General features: G+C 44.4%; 1 protein-coding gene across 1 annotated transcript in view; it reads right to left on the reverse strand.

Annotated features, from left to right (window-relative positions):
* Positions 1-10583, reverse strand: part of KAZN (kazrin, periplakin interacting protein) — a 1348869-nt gene extending 1338286 nt beyond the window's left edge. Inside the window, exon 1 of the mRNA XM_070768463.1 lies at positions 9995-10583. Coding sequence (XP_070624564.1) covers positions 9995-10085 — 91 coding nt within the window. The 5' untranslated portion in view covers positions 10086-10583. The remainder of the gene's footprint in view (positions 1-9994) is intronic.
* Positions 10584-23219: the final 12636 nt, after the last annotated feature.

The following is a 23219-nucleotide window of genomic DNA, read 5'->3' on the forward strand; positions in this document are numbered from 1 at the left end:
AACCGGTGGCCCGTGGACAGGACACAGCTGTCAGAGTCGGACCCTCCAGAATCCACAGTCTTTCATCTGGTAATACACAGTCAAGAACTGGGAGGTTTCATGGAAACATTGGGACTCTGGGTTTCTCTTGGAGAGTAAGAGCTGGGACACGGCTCCTCAGAACCACTGAGAAGTCGCGCCCAGCTCACCTGACTTGACTGGCCCCTATTTCCAAACGAAACATTTGCTTCTTCCACTGACTGTCTCTTAACTTTAAAAGGCTTCCTCCAAGATCAGATACTCCTTATTTCAACTAACATTTGAATTTTATTTATTCAGCTGCCCCTTATTAAGGCTGACCCTATACTTTATCATGTGAATGAGGACATGCTGGAGAATGAACGTAGACACTGTTGATAAATTATATCAGAAAGAGAGATAGGAACTGCCCCAGGTACATTGGGTTCAATGAGACCTTTCGTAAACAAACACGCTTTTGTGACGGTGGGTGGAAGTTCTCATAGACTGTTGATTCTTGACCTTAGGAGTCAAAGAAAGAGTCATTATTCTGTGTGTGTGTGTGTGCGTGTGTATGTGTTGTAACTGTAATGATTAGCCAAGGGGAGAAGTAGGAACTTTTTACAAGTCTGAAAGACATGATCATAAGGAATGTTTTAATTTAATTATAAACTTTGTCTCAGTAACAGCAGATGTGCTCGTAAGAAACAGCAATACTGACAGTGCTATGAACTGTGTCCTCTCCAAATTCACCTGTCGATGATGGTGAGTCTTGGGGAGTGATGAGATCCTGGGGGTGGAGCCATTGTGAATGGATTAGCACCCTTCACTTTTCACTTTCATGCACCAGAGAAGGAAATGGCAACCCACTCCAGTGTTCTTGCCTGAAGAATCCCAGGAACAGGGGAGCCTGGTGGGCTGCCATCTCCAGGGTCACACAGAGTCAGACACAACTGAAGTGACTTAGCAGCAGCAGCAAGAAGAGATAGGAGAGCCTGCTCTCTCTCTGCTCTCAACCATGTGAGGACACAGTGAGAAGACAGCTGTCTGCAAACCCAGAAGAGGACTCTCACCAGACATCAGACCTGCTGGCACCCTCATCTTTGACTCCTCAGTCCCCAGAACTGTAAGAAGAAAATGATTTTTGCTTAAGTCACCCAGTCTATGGCATTTTGTTACAACAACCTGAGCTAAGATAGACAGCAGATGTTTATACATAATGCATTCAGTGCCAGGCATGGTGATAAGCACATCATACATATGAACTCATTGTCAGGCCCCAGAACCCTATGAAGTAAACTATTATCTTCATTTTACAGATGAGGAAATCAGAGCACAGAGGGATTAAGGTACTTGCCAAAAGTCACACAGCTAGTGAACAGCAGAACTGAGTTTTGAACCCAAGCAATTGCAAAAAGCAAAGGAGAAAAGGAAAGATATAAACAGCTGAATGCAGAGTTCCAAAGAATAGCAAGAAGAGATAAGAAAGCCTTCTTTAGTGATCAATGCAAAGAAATAGAGGAAAACAACAGAATGGGAAAGACTAGAGATCTCTTCAAGAAAATCAGAGATACCAAAGGAACATTTCATGCAAAGATGGGCTCGATAAAGGACAGAAATGGTATGGACCTAACAGAAGCAGAAGATATTAAGAAGAGATGGCAAGAACACACAGAAGAACTGTACAAAAAAAGATCATGACCCAGATAATCACGATGGTGTGATCACTGACCTAGAGCCAGACATCCTGGAATGTGAAGTCAAGTGGGCCTTAGGAAGCATCATTACAAACAAAGCTAGTGGAGGTGATGGAATTCCAGTTGAGCTCTTTCAAATCCTGAAAGATGATGCTGTGAAAAGTGCTACACTCAATATGCCAGCAAATTTGGAAAACTCAGCAGTGGCCACAGGACTGGAAAAGGTCAGTTTTCATTCCAATCCCAAAGAAAGGCAATGCCAAAGAATGCTCAAACTACCGCACAATTGCACTCATCTCACACGCTAGTAAAGTAATGCTCAAAATTCTCCAAGCCAGGCTTCAGCAATATGTGAACTGTGAACTTCCTGATGTTCAAGCTGGTTTTAGAAAAGGCAGAGGAACCAAAGATCAAATTGCCAACATCCGCTGGATCATGAAAAAAGCAAGAGAGTTTCAGAAAAACATCTATTTCTTCTTTATTGACTATGCCAAAGCCTTTGACTGTGTGGATCACAATCAACTGTGGAAAATTCTGAAAGAGATGGGAATACCAGACCACCTGATCTGCTTCTTGAGAAATGTATATGCGAGTCAGGAAGCAACAGTTAGAACTGGACATGGAACAACAGACTGGTTCCAAATAGGAAAAGGAGTATGTCAAGGCTGTATATTGTCACCATGTTTACTTTAACTTATATGTAGAGTACATCATGAGAAACACTGGGCTGGAAGAAACACAAGCTGGAATCAAGATTGCCCGGAGAAATATCAATCACCTCAGATATGCAGATGACACCACCCTTATGCCAGAAAGTGAAGAGGAACTAAAAAGCCTCTTGATGAAAGTGAAAGTGAAGAGTGAAAAAGTTGGCTTAAAGCTCAAAATTCAGAAAATGAAGATCATGGCATCCGGTCCCATCACTTCATGGGAAATAGATGGGGAAACAGTGGAAACAGTGTCAGACTTTATTTTGGGGGGCTCCAAAATCACTACAGATGGTGACTGCAGCCATGAAATTAAAAGACGCTTACTCCTTGGAAGGAAAGTTATGACCAACCTAGATGGCATATTGAAAAGCAGAGACATTACTTTACCAACAAGTTTCGTCTAGTCAAGGCTATGGTTTTTCCTGTGGTCATGTATGGATGTGAGAGTTGGACTGTGAAGAAGGCTGAGCACCGAAGAACTGATGCTTTTGAACTGTGGTGTTGGAGAAGACTCTTGAGAGTCCCTTGGACTGCAAGGAGATCCAACCAGTCCATTCTGAAGGAGATCAGCCCTGGGATTTCTTTGGAAGGAATGATGCTAAAGCCGAAACTCCAGTACTTTGGCCACCTCATGCGAAGAGTTGACTCATTGGAAAAGACTCTGATGCTGGGAGGGATTGGGGGCAAGAGGAGAAGGGGACGACAGAGAATGAGATGGCTGGATGGCATCACTGACTCGATGGACGTGAGTCTCAGTGAACTCTGGGAGTTGGGGATGGACAGGGAGGCCTGGTGTGCTGTGATTCATGGGGTCGCAAAGAGTCGGACACGACTGAGTGACTGATCTGATCTGATCTGAATTGAGATCTTACAACCATGTGTCCCTGCCTCTGATGAGTAAGTCTCTGAAGAAACAGACCAATTAGAAACCAAGCTCTGCTTCTGATATAACAATGGTGGGAAGACCATGCTGCTCAAAGGCTGGGGCTTTTATACAGGCTGCTTATTCCAAGCATGTAAGGACCAGCTCACCCCTGTTGCTTTCTTCTCAAACAAGCACCACTGGTGGGAACTCCTGAGGTCAAGGTATGATCCAGGGGTGTCACTGACAGTACTTGCACCCTATAGAGATCACCAGGATGCTGAGAAAACCCTATCTTTAAACTGAATATGGAAGGTTAGGCACAGAGGAGATGCTGGAGGAAGGCAGTGAGTGGCAGGTGCCACCTCTTTTGTGCGCCATGCCCAGCAATAAACTGCTTTCCCTTGAAGAGCCTGGAGTTGAAAGTATTCAACCTTTCTTTTTCCCCCCTCTCTCTCTCTGGCTATCCCACAGTTTTGGTTGCTATCTCATGTTAGATCCCTCAGATTGAGTGGAGGATGTGAGTGTTTGGGGTACTTCTCTGCTGGGAGTTGCCATTAGGCACGTAATCTGTGGGGTTTGTTTGTTTGTTTGTTTGTTTTTCCTCCAGGTTACGTTGCCCTCCGAGATTCCAAGACTCTCCACAGACCCGCCGGTGAGAGGGTTTCCTGGTGTTTGGAAACTTCTCTTTTAAGACTCCCTTCCTGGGCTGGATCTCCATCCCTAACTCTCTTTTTATCTTTTATATTTTGTCCTACCTCCTTTCAAAGACAATGGGCTGCTTTTCTGGGTGCCTGATGTCCTCTGCCAGAGTTCAGAAGTTGTTCTGTGGAATTTTCTCAGCGTTCAAGTGTTCTTTTGATGAGTTTGTGGGGGAGAATGTGGTCTCCCCGTCCTATTCCTCTGCCATCTTAGGACCGCCCCCCCCCCCCCGAAAGTATTCAGCTTGAGGGCTTCCTTGTCGGCTCTGTGGTAAAGAATCTGCCAACCAATGCAGAATACACGTCTCCGATCTCTGATCTGGGAAGATTCCACATGCCTCAGAGCAATTAAGCCTGTGTGCCACAACTACTGAGCCTGTGTTCCAGAGCCTGGGAGCTGCAAACACCAAAGCCCACATGCCCTAGAGCCTGTACTCTGCAAGAAGAGAAGCCACCATAATAAGAAGCCCACACTGCAATTATAGAGTGGCTCCCACTGACTCCAACTAGACACGAGCAGCAGTGAAGACCCAGTACAGCCAAAAATAAACAAAATTATTATTTTTTTAAAGTATTCAACTTGATCAGCCCAAGAGACTATTGGGATAAACTGCTTTCCCCACCACCCTTGATTCCACAAGCTCACTTGAAAGAATCAGTCTTGAGAAGAAGAGTGACCATAACCATGGTTTTGCTTTGCCAGATTCCACAAGCACCATTCTATTGTGCTAACAGCGTCTCATGGGGATGACACCCATCCTATAAAAGGATTTGCCTTAACACAGACCTGTCAATGTCTTCCTGTTGAAAACACCATCTGAGGTCTGGAGGACTCCAAGGCAACCAAGATGACGTTTCCTAACCTCAGAAAGCTGAGGGTCTAATGAAGAAGGCACTGAAGAACAGGAATCACAACACAACACGCTATGAATAGTAGTGTGAAAACACAGAAGACACAGGCCACTCCCACTTTAAGCTACAAACTCCTGGAAGATGGAGAGTATTTATCTTCGGTACCTCTGGTTACTGCAGACTCCACATTCATTCAGCAAACATTTTCTGGCACAGATGTTCAACAAGCATTTCTGGAGATAAATTCCTGGGGGAGCTAGGAAATTTGACAGAGTCTAGATAGAAGAACAGGAAAGAGTAGATACTTGGGATCCAGATGCCTTGAATTCGAATCCTGGATCAACCACTAACCTTCCTTTCCTTTATGGGCCTTAGCTTTCTCATCTATAAAATGGGGATGATTTCATTTGCCTTATGAGGATGTGACAAGGATGAAACTAGATATCACGTAAGCACTTAGCATAATGACAATCCCAGAATGAGCACCCAATAAGTATCTGCTATGGTTATACTCAATTGCCAGTATACACTATGGTAATTCTTTGTTGCGAATGTCAAAACATACTATTCACACTGGAGAAACAGCCAGGCAGGTCCTAGATGACCACCCCTTGGGGATCTAAACAGAAACCTGAAAGCTGTGTTCCCATACCCATAGATGAAAAGATAGGAATCAAGGCTCTCCTCTTGGCTCATGTTTATCTGTTTAATTTTTGCAAAACCACCAACATGTTCACCTCACAGCAGATGCCATAAATCTAGTTCTCTCCTCTCTTGGTTCCAACTATGGCAAGTGGCTTCCAAGTACATATAGGTTATATACCCAGATGGATTCCTATATTGTTCAAAAGGCAGGAAAGGTGGCTCAGCTGACAGCCTTCAGAAGGAGCAAGGCAGTAAAGTCAAAAGATGACCAGACCCTGGCTCCAGGTACCGACCTGACTTGTCAGACAGACAGACAGACAGACATGACTTGCATTTATTTTGAGTTTCTGCATGGTAAGGAGCTAGGGGCTGATCCAGAACTGATGGTGCAAATAGGGAACCTTGTGAGTGACTTCTGAGCTGCAATTCAGAGGTATGCAGAACAGTAGCATCCAGGTAATCAGGTCTTGTCACTTTCTTGCCCTCTCCTCACATCCACCCTCCCACTTGAGCTGGGCCTGGATTCCTGCAGTGTCAGCAGGACATATTGGACAGAATGACTTTAATCCTTCTGGTCAAGCACAGTAACCCTGTGGAAATGCTTTCCACTCAAATGGGACAGGTAGGATTTCAACCAGGATGACACAGGGGCAGCTTAGCAAGTCCCAGCAAGATATAAAGACCCCAGAAGCCCTCACCTGCAAGCTAGAGTCCCCTAAACAACAGAATGTTAGGCTGAAGGATGAGTCAAGAGCCCTCAGCAGAGACAGGACCAAACACCAGGGTCAGAGTGGCACCTTGGTCAAACATTTTGGGGTCCAAGGATGTGCGTCCTTGTGCTTAGCTATGTCCAATTCTTTGCAACCCATGGACTGTAGGCCTGGAGAAGGGTATAGCAACCCACTCCAGTATTCTTGCCTGGAAGTCCCATGGACAGAGGAGCCTGGCAGGCCATAGTACATAGGGTCACAAAGAGTCGGATTCGAATGGAGTGACTTAGCACACACACATGGACTGTAGTCCACCAGGTTCCTCTGTCATTTTCCTGACAAGAATAGTGGAGTGGGTCACCATTTCCTTCTCCAGGGATCTTCCCGACTCAGGGATCAAACCTGCAATTATTGTGTCTCCTGCAACAGCAGGCAGATTCTTTACCACTTAGTCACCTGGGAAGGGGTCCAAGGAGGAGATAAAAAGGAGTTACTTAGCTACAGAGACCAGCAGTGTACCAGCTTGAGTCTATATAGTCCATCCCCCAAGAGTGTCTCCCAACATTCCTAGTAAAATGCAAGAAATAGCTGGAAGCCAGAGTGATGCAGGATACTGTGAGGTCAGTTAGTGGGAATGTGGCCTCAGGCTCCCACCTGAAGAAGGCCAGGCAGGAAGACTGGAGAATGGTGGCCCCATCAGTCATTCTTGCCTGGCCAGATTAACATCTCACCTACCATTTTAGGGCCAAAGGAAAGGGGAAGAAATTTGAGTTGGGGGTTAGAAAGAGAAGAGAATGTCATAGTATGACCCATTCTGAAGTGGGGTGAGGGACCCTGGAGAGGGAAAAGGGTGAGCAACAGCATCAGAGACCATGAAAGATTCAAAATGCTACCCTCTCCTCCAAATCCTTCAGAAATACAGACATAGTTTTTTTAAAAAGACTCTTTGCAGAAGCCATGGGATTGCGTTTTTGGGGTACAGGCTTTGGGGTGGCCTAAGGTTTAAATCCCACCTTTGCCAACATCTAAACTTCACCCATTAAGTAGGAAATACGCATCTCCCTGCAAGGCAGCCATGAAGAGGAGGCAGGTGTGATCTTCCCTACTATGATCAGGTGCGATGGATCCGGACACACAGTGGGAACTCTGTCCTTCTTAGGACTTTCAGATCCACTCTAAATGCTTCCCAAAGCAACAAAGATGTGTGTATGGTGCAATGGCGTAGGATATGAGAAAACCAAGACACCATGTAGCACAAAAGTGACAGGAAGAAAGCACGTGTCTGAGCCAAATTCTCAGGTCTGAGCCCCTTCACATGACCTGGTTAAGATTTTTGAAAATTAAGAGAGTTTATGTAAAATATATAGGAATGTTTGTTCAGAAACAGAACCATTTAAAAGTCACAATCTACATAATTCTCTTTTCTTCAATATACTTTTACATTTACCACTAACTAGATCATCATCTACTCACATAAAGGCTATATCTTACTCTTCAGACTCGGTGGTTCCTGGCATTGTGCAGAGGAAGCACATAGTAGGTACTCAGTGAATATGTGTGTCTCTCACTTGAGAACAGATGTGATGAACAAAGCCCCTGTGAGCCCCTGGAGTTATGGAAGCATTTTCACATTCATTTAAGATCTCGTTTGTGATACCTACTGGACTACAAATGCCTTGCTTGGAGACATCTCAGTGTTTGCTCTCAACCCCCTTCACCTAACTGAGTGAGGGCTTTTGACTTGGAGGTTAATTATTCCTCCTTGCCTGTCTTCAGGGAGAGAGCTCTCCCTTGAGACTACTGGTCATTATTATTCCATGTTGCACTGCTCGCTTGACGTAAAGGATTTCTTTTAAGGAGACGGAGAATTCCATGACCTGATTTAGGCTTGAATGCCTCCAAAAGCTTAGAGGATAAAGCCACAGGGGACAGCACTGAGGTCTTCTAGAAATCTATCATCTGCCTTCCCACAGTAACTCCAGAGAAGCAGAAAGGTGTGTGAAACTTCAGGAAAACCTCAAGTCCTCCTTCTTATGTATAACAGCAGGAAAGGCACTTAAGCTATTGCAGGTCAAATATTCCTCAAGTATATATAGAGTGGGAGACAAATCAGAATTAAGCTACCATGGGGTGGGGGTGGTGATCAGCACTTTGATCTTCTATAATCATGGGCAGCTATGCTCTCAGCAAACAGATATGCCTTGACTAGGCCCTGGAAGGATGCCTGCCCAGAGCCCCCCATGCCTCCTGTGTGTGCTAAGTCACTTCAGTCATGTCCAACTCTTTCCAATCCTATGGACTGTAGCCCACCAGGCTCCTCTGTCATGGGATTCTCCAGGCAAGATACTGAAGTGGGTTGCCATGCCTTCTTCCAGGGGATCATCCTGACCCAGGGATTGAACCCAAGACTCTTACATCTCCTGCATTGGCAGGCGGGTTCTTTACCACTAGCAAGCACCACCTGGGAAGCCCCCACACCTCCTAGAAACATTAAAAGACACTTGACACTAAAACTGTGCTGGCTAGGCACCAGGCTCCGTCCTAAGGCTTTCCATGTGTGTGTTAACATGTTGAATCTCTGCAATGACTCTATGAGGCAGTGCCTACTATCCCCACTTTATAGGCACAGAGAAACTAAGTAACATGCCTGAGGTCACACAGCGTGTACCAGGTGAAGCTGGGACTCAAAGCCAGGCAGTCCACCCCAGAGCCCTCATTCACTTAGTCTATGAGCTTCCACCTTGTGCAAATACATCCCATCCTTGAATACTGTTCAAGTTCACTTTCTCCATTGCACTGGGCTCCTCTGAGTTCACAGAATCTAAGGCCTGGAGGGACCAGGCAGCTCAAGTCCAGTTCTCTTGTTTTGCAGCTGGAGACAGATTCCCAAGGGAAGTGGGTAGGGGTAGGGTCTGCCATTTCCAAGGTTGTGCCACCACTGACACCGACTCAAGCCCCAGACTCCTAAATGCAGTGCTCTCCTCACCACCTTCCAGAGGTTCACAGCACAAATGCACAATTAACGCTTTCATTTCCAGGAAACCACTGAGGAAACACATGGCCCTTTTCCCAATAGCAGGAATGAACTCTGAGAAAGCAGGCAGCCTATGTCCTATGACTCCAACATAATTGAAATCATGGATCAAGCACCAGCCTGTGGGTTCCACCACAGTGACGATTTGCACCAAGCTATTCCCCCGACTCCAGTTTTCTTTGTAGCCGACTGCCCGAACTGGCAAGATGGCTGGCACAGAGTAAGGCTGCAGCCCACACCAAGTTTTCCATTCTACAGGAAAGGTGAGGTTTCTATGGAAGAGCCAAGGCTAGAGAGGAATGCCCACAGTGGAGCCCAGGGCTGGGAGACACTGCTCGGGGCAGACCCTCTTAGGAGTACCTAAGTTACTCCAGTGGCGCTCAGAATGCCATGGCTTAACCACCACTCTTAGCAGCAGAGAGGTTTAGCAGCAAAGAGACAAGAGGACAAAAAGGCAACTATATTGTCTAGGACTGGCACCTGCCCCCAAATATTACCACAGCCCCTGTGTCATCAGACTCTCCTGACGTACCCTCCCACATCCTCCAGGTAGCCACAAAGAAAAGAGGTGGTGAGATCAAAGGGTGCCTCACTTGCCCTGTCCAGGCAGCAATTCAGTCTCCTGGCACGTCCTAGAAACTTTAAAGTGGACATGCCTGGCAAGCATGCCACTAGCTAGCTGAACCTCACATTCCAAATTACAGCACGACACAGATGAGACACACCTGGGCCTCCAGCCCTGGGGCCCCTGGAGAGCGCCCACTGCCCCCAGGACACGCTTCCTACCTGCTTCCATAAGTTGGCACTGCTGACCAAAGACGTGGGAGAAGGTGACCGGGCCGGCTGCGGAACTGGATGTCGCCAGCGTGGATTCCATGGCTCTCCGGGGGTCTTTCGTGTTGGTCCCCTGGCTGCGTCCAGACCCTTCAGAGCCGCTGAGCCGAGGATGACGTCACTGGCCCAGAACTGTAGGTCGGAGGCGACTTGTCACTTCCAAGAAAATGTCCCCGCCCCCAAAGTTTACAAGGTTCTTCCTCTCGCCGCCGAGTCCCTGCAGTTTTTCTCAAATACCGGTCAAGTGCAAAATGACACCCTCTGGGGCTCTGCAGAGCTTGCACAGCGAAAGGAGTTAGATGCTAAAGCAGAAGCTAAGTTTTCCCTCCGCAGAAGTTGCCTCCTCTGGGCCGGGGTCGGGGTGACTGAGTCACCTGGCAGAGGCCGGGTCCGGGGAGCCGCTCAGCCCGGGGGCCACCGGGGAGAGCTCGGCCCGGCCGCGTCCCAGCGCCGGCTGCTGCAGGAAACGCGCAGCCGGTTCCGCGGCGGCTCCTGCCAGGAGGGAGGGCGCGAGCGAGGCTGCCCCAGGCTCCCCGGGGACCCGGCCTCGCAGGCCCGCGGCTCCTGCGGCACGGGCCCTGGTCTCCGTCCTCCCGCAGCCCGAGCGCGGCTGTCCCGGGTCCGCGCGCCCAGGGGCGGGCGGCCAGATGCAGACGAGGAGCGCGCGGGAGGCGGGCGCAGCGCGGGCACTCTGCAGCTCTGGACCACCGACGTGCCCGCGGCTCATCCTTCACTCCAGACGGATGCTGTTCCCTTCCTCGTCCCCTTCCTCTCCGGGCTGTAGGGAGGGGAATGAGACGTGGTTAAGGAGCCTGGTCCCACCTACGGCAGCCGGCCTTCCCCCTGCCCAGCCCGCCACCCCCTTTCCATGTCCGTTACTTGGAGAGATTTGTGGATGCAGAGGGAAGTGCTAACTCAGCCCAGAGGCTCTCGGCCGCTGTAACCTCTTCGTGCCCACAGCCCAGGAAGAACCAGAACAAAACAGAAGAAGACAATGCCAGCAATAAAATCCAAAGATCAAGAAGAGAAGAGAGGGAAAATGCCATCCATCCCCCATGTCACTCCAGTGACACAGAAATGGTCCGGGTGCTTCATCTTTGCCAAACCAGGCCTATTTTGTGCAGAGGGCCACCAGTCCAGTCCCCTGCCCCGACCCCCAAGGGCAGTTTCTCTGTAAAGGGAGAAAGGCAGGGAGAAATAATTCTCCCATGGTTACAGCAGCTGTTTCTGAGGGTGCTGTGTCTTTATCCTGCTATCCCATCTGCTGATCACAAAGCTGCTAACTTGTGAGACGTAGCAACATCTCCAGCCAGCATTTTGGATACTTCCACTGGGGATCTGGCTGCAACCCTGGCAGCACCACTTCCGCCAGGAGAGAGAGAGAGAGTGACAGCGCAGCAACAACAGTCAAAACACCCATGTTTTTCACCAGGAGGACTTTGGTTCAAACGTTGCTTACTTTCTGTATCTCAAGAACAGAATAGCAAAGTTCCAAAGTTCCAGAAAGGCTCTCACACAGAAGCCTTTCCCATCAGAACCCTTTGTCACCAAAGAGGCACCGCTCCTTGATGCTGGAACATAACCTGGCATGGTTAAGGCAAGGCAGAAGAAGCTTTGAAATAAGGAGTAAAATGAAGCCTACTTCATGTTTATGGTTTACAGCAGCTTGAACCATTGAGGATCCCCTTTCTCATACAGAAGAGGTTCTTATCCAGGTCATGAAAGTATAAGACATCAGAGAACATTCTCTCTGACCACTCAGGTGTAAGACAACCAAGGACTAAGGTCAGGAGAAGACCAGATCACTTGATAACTGCAGAAACCACACACAGGATGTGAAATGGGTTGGCTTCCCAACTCTGGGTGGCTATGGAAGTTTCAATACATCTGAGCAATGGGCTACTATGCCACCACCAGAAAAAAAAAAAAAAAACTCCAAGCTGAATTTGGAATGGAGGGTGAATGCAGGGAGCACAGAGGATTTCTAGGGCAGTAAAAATTCTCTCATGATATCATAGTGATGGATACGTGTCATTGTGGTGGTGGTGTCGTTCAGTCGCTAGTGAAGCTCACTTAGTCATGTTCAACTCTTTGCAACCCCACGGACTAAACAGACCATGGAATTCTCCAGGCAAGATTACTGGAGTGGGTAGCCTTTCCCTTTTCCAGGGGATCCTCCCAACCCAGGGATTGAACCCAGGTCTCCCACATTGCAGGTAAATTCTTTACCAGCTGAGCCACAAGGGAAGCCCAAGAATAATGGAGTGGGTAGTCTATCCCTTCCTAGGGGATCTTCCCGACCCAGGAATTGAACCAGAGTCTCCTGCACGGAAGGTGGATTCTTTACCAACTGAGCTATGAGGGAAGCCAAGTGATATTCAGTCGCTAAGTGGTGTTGAACTCTTTGTGACCCCATACTGGAGTGGGTTGCCATTTCCTTCTCCAACTGATCTCCCTGGACCAGAGGTGGAACTCATGTCTCCTGCACTGGCAGGCAGATTTTTTACCACGGAACCACCAGGGAAGCCACACATGTCTTTATATATTTATTCAAACCCACAGAAGGTACAAGAGTGAACCCTAATGTAAACTATAAACTTTGGGTGCTGATGCTGTATCAGTGTAGGTGCATCAGCTGTAACAAATGTACCATTCTGGGGGGTGTTAATTATGTGGGGAGGCTGTGCATATGTGAAGGGAGGGGATATACGGGCAGTTTCTGTACCTTGTTCTTAAATTTGCTGTGAACCTAAAACTGTTCTTTAAAAATAATCTTTAAAGAAAATCCAAAGTAATCCTTTACATACTAATTCACCCTGCCGATGCCCTTTGTTTGGAAAACCATGCTTCTCCCTTCCCTTCTCTGTACTTCCCTTCTCACTGCTACAAGCTGTTTAATATACTAAATTCCACACATTTTCCTCTGTCTGCTCCCTTAGTACCAGGTACCTGAGTTGTCTCCTATGCCCTGTAAATGTGGCCAACACAGTAATGATGCCACCTAATGGTTAGTCATCAATACATCATCCAAATCAGAACACTTTGACAGTGCATGAATGGAACCACTATTAGTAATTACACCAGGATAAGGGGCATAAACTGGGAGGAATGGATCTGTGCAAGAAGTTCGCTGGTTTCATACCCAGGAATGGACTTACTCGAAGACACATACAAATTTAATTTCATTCAGTGCTGCCAAGTACTACTCCAGGATGGTTCTGCCGGTTCACCTGCTCACTGGGACCACACATGGGTTCCTACTTCCCCACATCTTTGCCCATAATTGTCATTGGCAAGTATTAGGAAGTTGGGTGATCAAATGGGTATAAAGTTACAGTCCATTGATTTGACTTGATTTCCTTACTTATTAGTAAACTGAGCACTTCATGGAAACCTTATTAACCAGAGGCTTCCTCTTCAGGAAATTGCCTGTTCACAGCCTTTGCTCATTTTTCTAGTCGTTTTTCTATATTTGACTTTCTTATTGATTTGCACAGTAGGTTCCCTCACTTTGCTAGATATCCATTTAAACTTTGCCAATATCTTTGCCCAACTGTTAATTCTGACCATGGTGTCTTTTCTTATTGAGAAATACTTCTCTTTAATATGGTCAGATCCATGGCTCTTCTGACTTCTCTGTTTTGAAGGCCTTGCTTAAAATATCCTTCCCTTCTTCTGGGCTGTGAAGTCAGCCTCCTTTATGGTTCTACCTTTTACATTTAGTCCTTGTCTATCTGGAGAGTGCTTTTATACCCGGTATAAGGTAAGATACAGTTTTATTTTTGTCGAGATTGTGAACAGTTTCCCCCAAACACCTTTCCCACCCCATCTTTTCCCTGCTTCAACATCACTATCATTATCTATCAAATTTCCATTTACATGAGTCTATTCCTGGGCTCTCTCCTGTCCTGTTCATTCCCCCACACTATGTTGTCAATGCTAACATTTTAGAGTTGCTGGTCAACATTTTAAGACATCTAGATTTCAATTTTTTTCAGAAATCAGACTTAAGACTCCCCTCGTGGTCCAGCAGTTAAGAATCTGCCTGCCAATTCAGAGGGCATGGGTTCAATCTCTGGTCCAGGAAGGTTCCACATGCCTCAGGGCAACTAAGCCTGTGCACAACAACTTCTGAGCCCAAGCACTGTAACTACGGAGGCCTGCACACCCAAGAGCCCACGGTCTGCAACAAGAGAAGCCGCCACAATGAGAAGCCACAATGAGCATCGCAACAGAAGAGTAGCCCTTGATGGCTGCACCTAGAGAAAAGCCCACACAGCCACCAAGACCCAGCACAGCCAAAATTAAATAAATAATTAAAAAAAAAAAAAGAAGTCCAACTTGCTGCTGTTGAGCCTGTGTATCTCATGCTGGGAATAAACTGGAACAGCAGGTCCCCCTTTATGTGAAATGCACGCGCTCCTGCTGCTCAGCCCTGGTCTGCATTCATTGACAATATAAGCCTATTATTCTTCACAGAGATGTGTTCAGGTACCAAACACACCTCCAAAGATAAAAGTCAAAAGCAAGTAAGCCTAGAGAAGACAGTAACTGACTTAAGGACTTTTGTTACCTCTGTGCTGATAAAGATCATTTATTGAATATCTCTTTGACACCTGACACTATGCTGGCTACAGGAAGAAGGAATAAAGGAAAGTCGTGGGGGAGGAGGGGAGGCAGGAGGAAACAGTGTGAGAAACCACTCAGAATCTCCGCACATGTGATAAACACAAAGAATAATTAACCAACCAAGTGGGAACATATCACATGGTGAATTATGGGTCAGGAAAGGTCTTGCCATCACATACAGATACCCTCAGGGAAATACTTATGGGACAGAGTACTGGAGAGGAATCTAAGAAGAGATGTGGAATTGTCAGCAGGAAAAGGAAGGGATTTGGGTTGGGGGAGGGGATTTTGGCACAAAGTCATTTGGGCAAAACTAGTTTAAATGCCATGTTATACTGGAAAGGTTTCAAAGTCCGCTGAGAGCTCTTAAGATTAGGAAGGATATAAATTTGCTCTGCTTCAAATCAATGATCCTATCGATATTCTTAAGATTTCCCCTGGCACCTTTCCAATTCTATAGACTTTAAATTGTCCTCCCTCAGAGGACTCCCTGACTTTGCGCAGACTCATAGTCCCAGAGGAGTTAGGAACCAATTCTCTGATAAATCAGGGTCAACCCATCAGTTGTTATTACCCACAGCTCCCAAAAGCTGCAGAGTACCACAGCCAACCATTATAGAAAGGAAGGGTAGACCTTTCCTTGTGGTTCAGCGCTTGAGAATCCGCCTGCCAAAGCAGAGGACATGGGTTCAGTCCCTGGTTCAGAAAAATTCCACATGTCTTGGGGAAACTAAACCCATGTGCCACAGCTACTGAACCTACATTCCTAGAGCCTGTACTCTGCAGCAGAAGAAGCCACTACAATGAGAAGCCCATGCACTGCAACTAGAGAGTGAACACCACTTGCCCCAACTTAAAGAAAGCCATACAATAAATAAATAATTTTTTAAGGGAAGGACAATTTAGGAAAACATGACACTGAGCTCAGAGATACTTGTTGCTTCATGTCTCGTAGCAAAGTACCATTAAGTAGAATGTGTTACATGACATGAGCCATCATATTAATATGAGCTCCATAGACAGTCTAATAACAGATACCAGCATGTCCCTATCCCAGAGGAGGAAATTTGGTCTTATGAAAATTCAAGTACTTTGCCCAAGATTACACAGCCAGAAAATATAGACATTAATAGGTAATCTATAAGATAAACAGTTCTACTGGTTCTCTGCTTTGCAGTAACTACTCTCCATTTTATCGAAAAGTTGTGCTGTTGGCTCGCAAAGGTCTCCATTTGACACAAGTTCCTAGCAAGTCACAATAAATGTTTTTCCTTTTATAAAATTTTTAAACTGTTTGACTGGGTTATAATTCATGTGCCATATAATTCACCCATTTAAAGTGTACCATTCATTGGTATCCATATATGCACAAAAATGTACAACCATTGACACAGTTGAGGTTAGAATAATTTCATGATCTCAAAAAAACACAGACATTTTAGCTATCACCCTCTGCACAACTGCCCCCCTCATCATAAGTCACCACTAACCTTTCTATCTCTATAAATTTCCCTATTCTGGAGACATGAATGGAATCACAGAATATGTAGACTTCTGCATCAAAAGTCTACATCCTTCACTTAATGTATTGCTTTTAGGTTCACTGAAGTTGTAACATGTATCAGTACTTCATTCCTTCTTATGGCTGAATAATATTCCACTGTATGGATATACCACATTTTATTTACTCATTCATCTACTGAATTACATTTGAGTCATGTCTGCATTTTGGCTATTATGAAACTGCTGCTATAAACACTGTGTACAACCTTTGGTATGGACACATGTTTTCATTCCTCATAGGTATATAACTAGAACTGCTGAGACACAGGGTAACATGTTGAAAGGCACAGACATCGCATCGCTGACAAAGGTCCTATAGTCAAAGCTGTGTTTTTTCTCGTTTTCATGTATGGATGTGAGAGATGGACCATAAAGAAGGCTAGCACCAAAGAACTGATGCTTTCAAAGATCCCTGAGAGTCTTTTGGACTGTGAGGAGATCAAACTAATCAATTCTAAAGGAAATATATTCATTGGAAGGGATGATGCTGGAACTGAAGCTCCAATACTTTGGCAACTTGATGCAAAAAGCGGAATCATTTGAAAAGACCCTGATGCTGGGAAGATTGAAGGCAAAAGGAGAGGGGGCAGCAGAGGATGAGACAGTTAGATAGCATCACTGACCCAGTGGACATGAATTTAAGCAAACTCCAAAAGATAGTGGAGGACAAAGGAACTTGGCGTGCTGCAGTCCATGAGGCTGCAAAGAGTTGGACACAACTTAGTGATTGAACAACAATGTTGAATCATTGAGGAATTGCCGGCCTGTTTTCCAAAATGGACATACCGTTTTACATTCCTATCAGGAATGTATGAGGATCCTGAGTTCTTACTAACACCCGTTATACAATCATGCTTTGATGCAGTACTAAGTTATCCTAATAATCTAAATGGTGGCAAAGAATAAAATAGTAATTGGCTCAAAGGGAACTTAAATTTCTGAACAGACTCATTTCAAAGGATAATCTTTTCTCTTTCTATGGAATTCACTGATGACTAAATCTGGGCCAAAAAGAGATAAAAGAGTCCCTTAATTCTGTCGTGACAGAACCTATAGAAGGAAACAATGTTTTGCTGGAGCAATACCATCATTACCATCAACTCTAGGTCTTATCTTATTTCTATAATTTCATATATACTTTCTAGTGCTAAATCAAAAATAGCCAGGTATCTATTTCCCCTTCTTTCCCTTCTGAATAATTCCATTCAATTCAAAAGACAGGACAAGACAGAAAGAAAGAAATCCATGCCAAGGTGTAGGGGGTGAAGCTCAATGCTGAGTCAGAGCCCAAGCAAGATGAGGGAGCATTTGTGGGGTAAGGAGAGAGGGCAGGAGGGTCAGTGGCTAAGTGAGGTGAGGAAGACATCCACACAGAGCAGCAGCAGCAACCAAAGACTGGTTACATATGGGGCAGGGGGAGGAGAGAGATCCAACAAATAAGCAAACACGTTGAAGACAATAGGAGTCTGGTTTCCTACTGTTAAAGAAGAGAGAAAAGTTAGAATAAAATTTATGCTGTTAGATAGAAATTGTAAGTATTGGTATTAACTCATGATTAATACTATATATACGTGTGTGTGTGTGTGTGTGTGTGTAAAGGAAGAGGGGACTTCCCAGGTAGCACAGTGGTAAAGAATCTGCCTGCTAATGTAGGAGATGCAAGAGACGCAGGTTCGATCCCTGGGTTGGAAAGATTCCCTGGAGCAGGAAATGACAACCCACTCCAGTATTCTTTCCTGGAAAATTTCATTGACAGAGGAGCCTGGCAGTCTATGGGGTCACAATGAGTTGGACACAACTGAGCAATTGAGCATACACACAAAGGAGGAAAGGGTTTCCCCGGTGGCTCATTGGGTAAAGAATTGGCCTGCAATGCAGGAGATGCAGATTTGATCCCCGAGTCAGGATGATCCCCTGGAGGAGGGCATGGCAACCCACTTCAGTATTCATGCCTGGAGAATCCCGTGGACAGAGGAGCCTGGTGGGCTACAGTCCATAGCGTCACAAAGAGTCAGACACGACTGAAGCGACTTAGTACACACACAAAGGAGAACGGGGCCACGGAGGATGCAATGGTTGGATGGCATCATCAACTCAATGGACATGAATCTGAGCAAACTCCAGGAGATAGTGGAGGACAGGGAAGTCTGGCATGCTACAGTCCATGGGGTTATAAACAGTCAGACATGACTTAGTGACTGAACAACAACAATACATACATACATATATATATGTATGTATGTATACACACACACACATACACATATGTATATAACAGATAAATCTAGATTTAGATGTGTGCATATATGTAGTATGTCAATTTATATATATGCTATATTCCTTAATTCTGTTCACTGGAAAGGCCTGGGAGCAGTGACACTCCATAAAAACCAAGATGTAGGCTCTAAACATCATTCTTCCCTATAAAATATCAGGGCTGGGTGCTTCCAGGGCTGGGGCAAGGAGAACATAGAAAAGTTTGACATCATGTTCATCTAGAAATTAAGGAAAAGCTCAAAGATGGATGGAAAGATTCGAAAAAGAAATATAAGTCAGTTTAAAGGGGTTCTCACTGGCCAGTGAGATAACGGTGATAAGGATAATTTGAGCATTAAAAAAAAGATAATAATGAAGTCAATTCCACTGCACAGAAATCTAAGAGTCCATACAGATAAACAGATGGATGAATGGATAAACAAATACACACTTACACAAATACATTTATAGAGAGATAGGTAAAGAGAAAGCTCTTCTTTATGGCAGAATAGCAACCAATAAATGTATTCAAGATGATGTAATTGGAAAAGTGCCATTTGACAGACATTCATAGCTATAATTCAGGAAAGTAACATCAATGACTGCAAAAACTAGTGGATAAAAATTTGATGCAAAACAATAGACTTATACTATGCCCCCATAACACATTTATTACTTGCAAAGAGAAAAAAAGGAGGGGCCTTACGTTGGGGAAATCTAATTAAGAAATCAGCTTAATCAAATGACCAAAGTTCACATTATTAGTAAACCAAAATCACGTACCATTCCAGAGGATACAATGGACAAACTCAGCATCACATCTGCAATAATACCTCATAGATGTATCAAACATATATCACAAAGATATATCACATGAATCTAAACATGAGGAAATCAGATAAAATGAGAAACTGCCCTGTAATCATCAAACCAGTCAATCCTAAAGGAAATCAACTGTGAATATTCACTGCAAAGACTGATGCTGAAGCTGAAGTTCCAACGCTAAGAGCTTCAGAATGTGAAGAGCTGACTCGTTAGAAAAGACTCTGATGCTGGCAAAGACTGAAGGCAAAAGGAGAAGGGGAAGGCAGAGGGTGAGATGTTTAGATAGCATCACCAACTTAATGGATATGAAGCTGAGCAAACTCCAGGAGATAGTGAAGGACAGGGGACACTGGCATACTGTAGTCCATGGGGTTTCAAAGAGTTGGGCACCACTTAGCAATTGAATAACAATAACAGTCTTCAAAAGCAGCAATGTCACAAAAGGAAAACCTGATGAATTATTCCAGATGGAAAGCAACTAAAGAGGTGAGGCCACCAAATGCAACCTGGATACTGAATTATTCTAGTAAAACTTGAGTGCAGTCTATAGATTATATGGTAATAATGGATCAATGTTAATTCCATGTGCTTTATGGCTATACTAATATCCTTGACAGGTAGGAAGTGCACTCTAAAATATTTGGGAGTGATGGAGCACGATGTCGGCTACATACTCCCAAATGGAGTGCGAGGGGAAAGTTCTCTGTACTATTCTTGCAGCTTTTCTGTAGGTTTGAGAAAAATAACAGACATCATAAAGACAACATGATCAAAAAGCAAGGAAAAGAGATCACAGAAAGAGAACCACAGGTAATCCAGATAAGTCCAGCATCAGATACAGACCATAACAAGTTTGCTCAATATGGAGAGAGAAATGGGATGAGGTGAAGAATTTTGGCAGAGAAATGGAAACTACAAAAAGGTACCGAATTGAAAAAGGAAGTAACTGAATTGATGTTAGAAACAGGTAGAAAGAATTAGTAAACTGGAAAAAACAGAAGAAAGTCAGAATAATGAATAGAGGAAACAAAAGGATGAGAAAGATGGAGGAAAGAATGAGACACGGGGATTCAGTTACAAGGTCTAACAGGGGCTTAACTGTTATGCTGGAGAGAAGAGAAAGGGAATAGAAGCGCTCAGAAGAGATCATTGACAATATTTGAAAAAGCTGACAAAACTGAAATTTAAAAAGCTCAATGAACCCTAAGCAGGATAAATAAAAAGAAAACCACATGTAGGCATGTCACAGGAATGCACTGAAAACCAGCAACAGAGAAAGTCTTAAAAGCAGCTGGACCAGGGGTTAAGAAAGATCAAATAACCTTGAAAGATGTGGTACAGACCTGCATCTGCCTTTAACACAAACTAGGTACAGATCAACCTATTTGCAGGGCAGGAATAGAGATGCAGATGTAGAGAACAGACATGCAGACACAGTGGGGGAAGGGGAGGGTGGGTGAATTGCGAGCATAGCATTGACATATATATATATATATGTAACCATGCGTAAAACAGATAGCTAGTGGGAACCTGCTGTCTAGCACAAGGAGCTCAGCTCAGTGCTCTTGTGATGACCTAGCAGACTGGGATGGGGGAGGGAGGGAAGCTCAAGAGGAAGGGGATATATGTACATATAGCTGATTTACTTTGTTGTACAGCAGAAACTTACACAACATTGTAAAGCAATTATACTCCAATTTAAAAAAAAGAATCCAGGGAAGCCAGGAGCTAATGGCATGATGACTCCAAAGTGGCAAAAGAAGATACTTGCCACGGAGAGTTCTACACTCACTGAAAATATCCTTCAAGAATGAAAGGGAAGTAAAGACATCTTCAGATCAAAGAAATCTAGGAATATTTAACATCAGCAGACCTGGTTTAAAAAAAAATACTAAGGGAGGTTTCTTCAGGAGAAAGAAAAGTAATTCTCAGAGCTGTAGGAATGAATAAAAAGCAATGAAGAGATTAATTGTAGCTAAGTCTACAATTAAGTAAATAAGTATAAATTAACATTACATCTAGTCTTTTCCATTCTACTGATTTCCTCTATTTCTTTGCATCGTTCACTTAAGAAGGCTTTTTTTAATCTCTCCTTGCTGTTCTCTGGAACTCTGCATTCAGTTAGGTATATCTTTCCATTTCTCCTTCACCTTTTGCTTCTCTTCTTTTCTCAACTATTTTTAAGGCCTCCTCAGGCAACCACTTTGCCTTCTTGCATTTCTTTTTCTTGGGGAAAAGGCAGAAGAACCAGAGATCAATTTGTCAACATTCGTTGGATCATAGAAAAAGCAAGGGAATTCCAAAAAAAACATGTATTCTACTTCATGGACTATGCTAAAGCCTTTGACTGTGTGGATCACAACAAACTGTGGAATATTCTTAAAGAGATGGAAATACCAGACCACATTATCTGCCTCTTGAGAAACCTATATGTAGGTCAAGAAGAAACAGAACCGGACATGTCACAATGGACTGGTTCTAAATTGGGAAAGGAGTACATCAAGGCTGTATATTGTCACCCTGTTTATTTAACTTCTATGCAGAGCATATCATACTAAATGTCAGGCTGGATGACTCACAAGCTGGAATCGAAATTGCCAGGATTCATGTTGATGTTTGACAGAAAACAACAAAATTCTGTAAAGCAATTATCCTTCTGGAGAAGGCAATGGCAACCCACTCCAGTACTCTTGCCTGGAAAATCCCATGGATGGAAGAGCCTGGTAGGCTGCAGTCCATGGGGTCACTAAGAGTCAGACACCAGTGAGTGACTTCACTTTCACTTTTCACTTTCATGCATTGGAGAAGGAAATGGCAACCCACTCCAGTGTTCTTGCCTTGAGAATCCCAGGGACAGGGGAGCCTGGTGGGCTGCCATCTATGGGGTCACACAGGGTCGGACATGACAGAAGTGACTTAGCAGCAGCAGCAGCAGCAATTATCCTTCAATTAAAAAATAAATTTAAAAGAAAGATTGCCAGGAGAAATATTAATAGCCTCAGATATGCAAAGGATAACACCTTAATGGCAGAAAGTTAAGAGGAACTAAAGAGCCTCTTGATGAAGGTGAAAGAGGAGAGCGAAAAAGATGGCTTAAAATTCAACATTCAAAATACAAAGATCATGGCATCCAATCCTATCATTTCATGGCAAATAGATGGGGGAAAAGTGGAAATGTATCTAATTTCATTTTCATGGGCTCCAATATCACTGCAGATGGTGACTGCAGCCACAAAATTAAAAGACACTTGCTCCTTGGAAGAATAGCTATGACAAACATAGACAGCATATTACAAAGCAGAGACATGACTTTGTCGACAGAAGTCCATGTAGTCAAAGCTATGGTTTTTCCAATAGTCATGTATGGATGTAAGAGTTGGACCGTAAAGAAGGCTGAGCACCAAAGAATTGATGATTTCAAACTGTGGTGTTGGAGAAGACTTTTGAGAGTCCCTTGGACAGCAAGCAGATCAAACCAGTCAATCCTAAAGGAAATCAGCCATGAATATTCATTGGAAAGACTGATGCTGAAGCTCCAATACTTTGGCCACCTTATATGAAGAGCTAACTCATTGGAAAAGACCCTGATGCTGGGAATGATTGAGGGCAAGAGGAGAAGGGGGCGACAGAGGATGAGATGGTTGGATGGTGTCACTGACTCAATAGACATGAGTTTGAGCAAACTCCAGGAGATAGTAAAGGACAGGAAAGCCTGGCATGCTGCAGTTCATGAGGCTGCAAAGAGTCGGACATGACTCAGTGACTGAACAACAACAATATTATCGTGTAACATCATACAAATTTATAATGATTAAGAGTAATTTATTACATATTAATATATTAAAATACACAATAGGGTTTTAAATATACATTGAAATAAAATATAGAGCAAAACAGCTTAGAA

This window comes from Bos indicus, chromosome 16, assembly GCF_029378745.1.
Source record: "Bos indicus isolate NIAB-ARS_2022 breed Sahiwal x Tharparkar chromosome 16, NIAB-ARS_B.indTharparkar_mat_pri_1.0, whole genome shotgun sequence".
In the NCBI taxonomy this organism is placed as follows: domain Eukaryota; kingdom Metazoa; phylum Chordata; class Mammalia; order Artiodactyla; family Bovidae; genus Bos; species Bos indicus.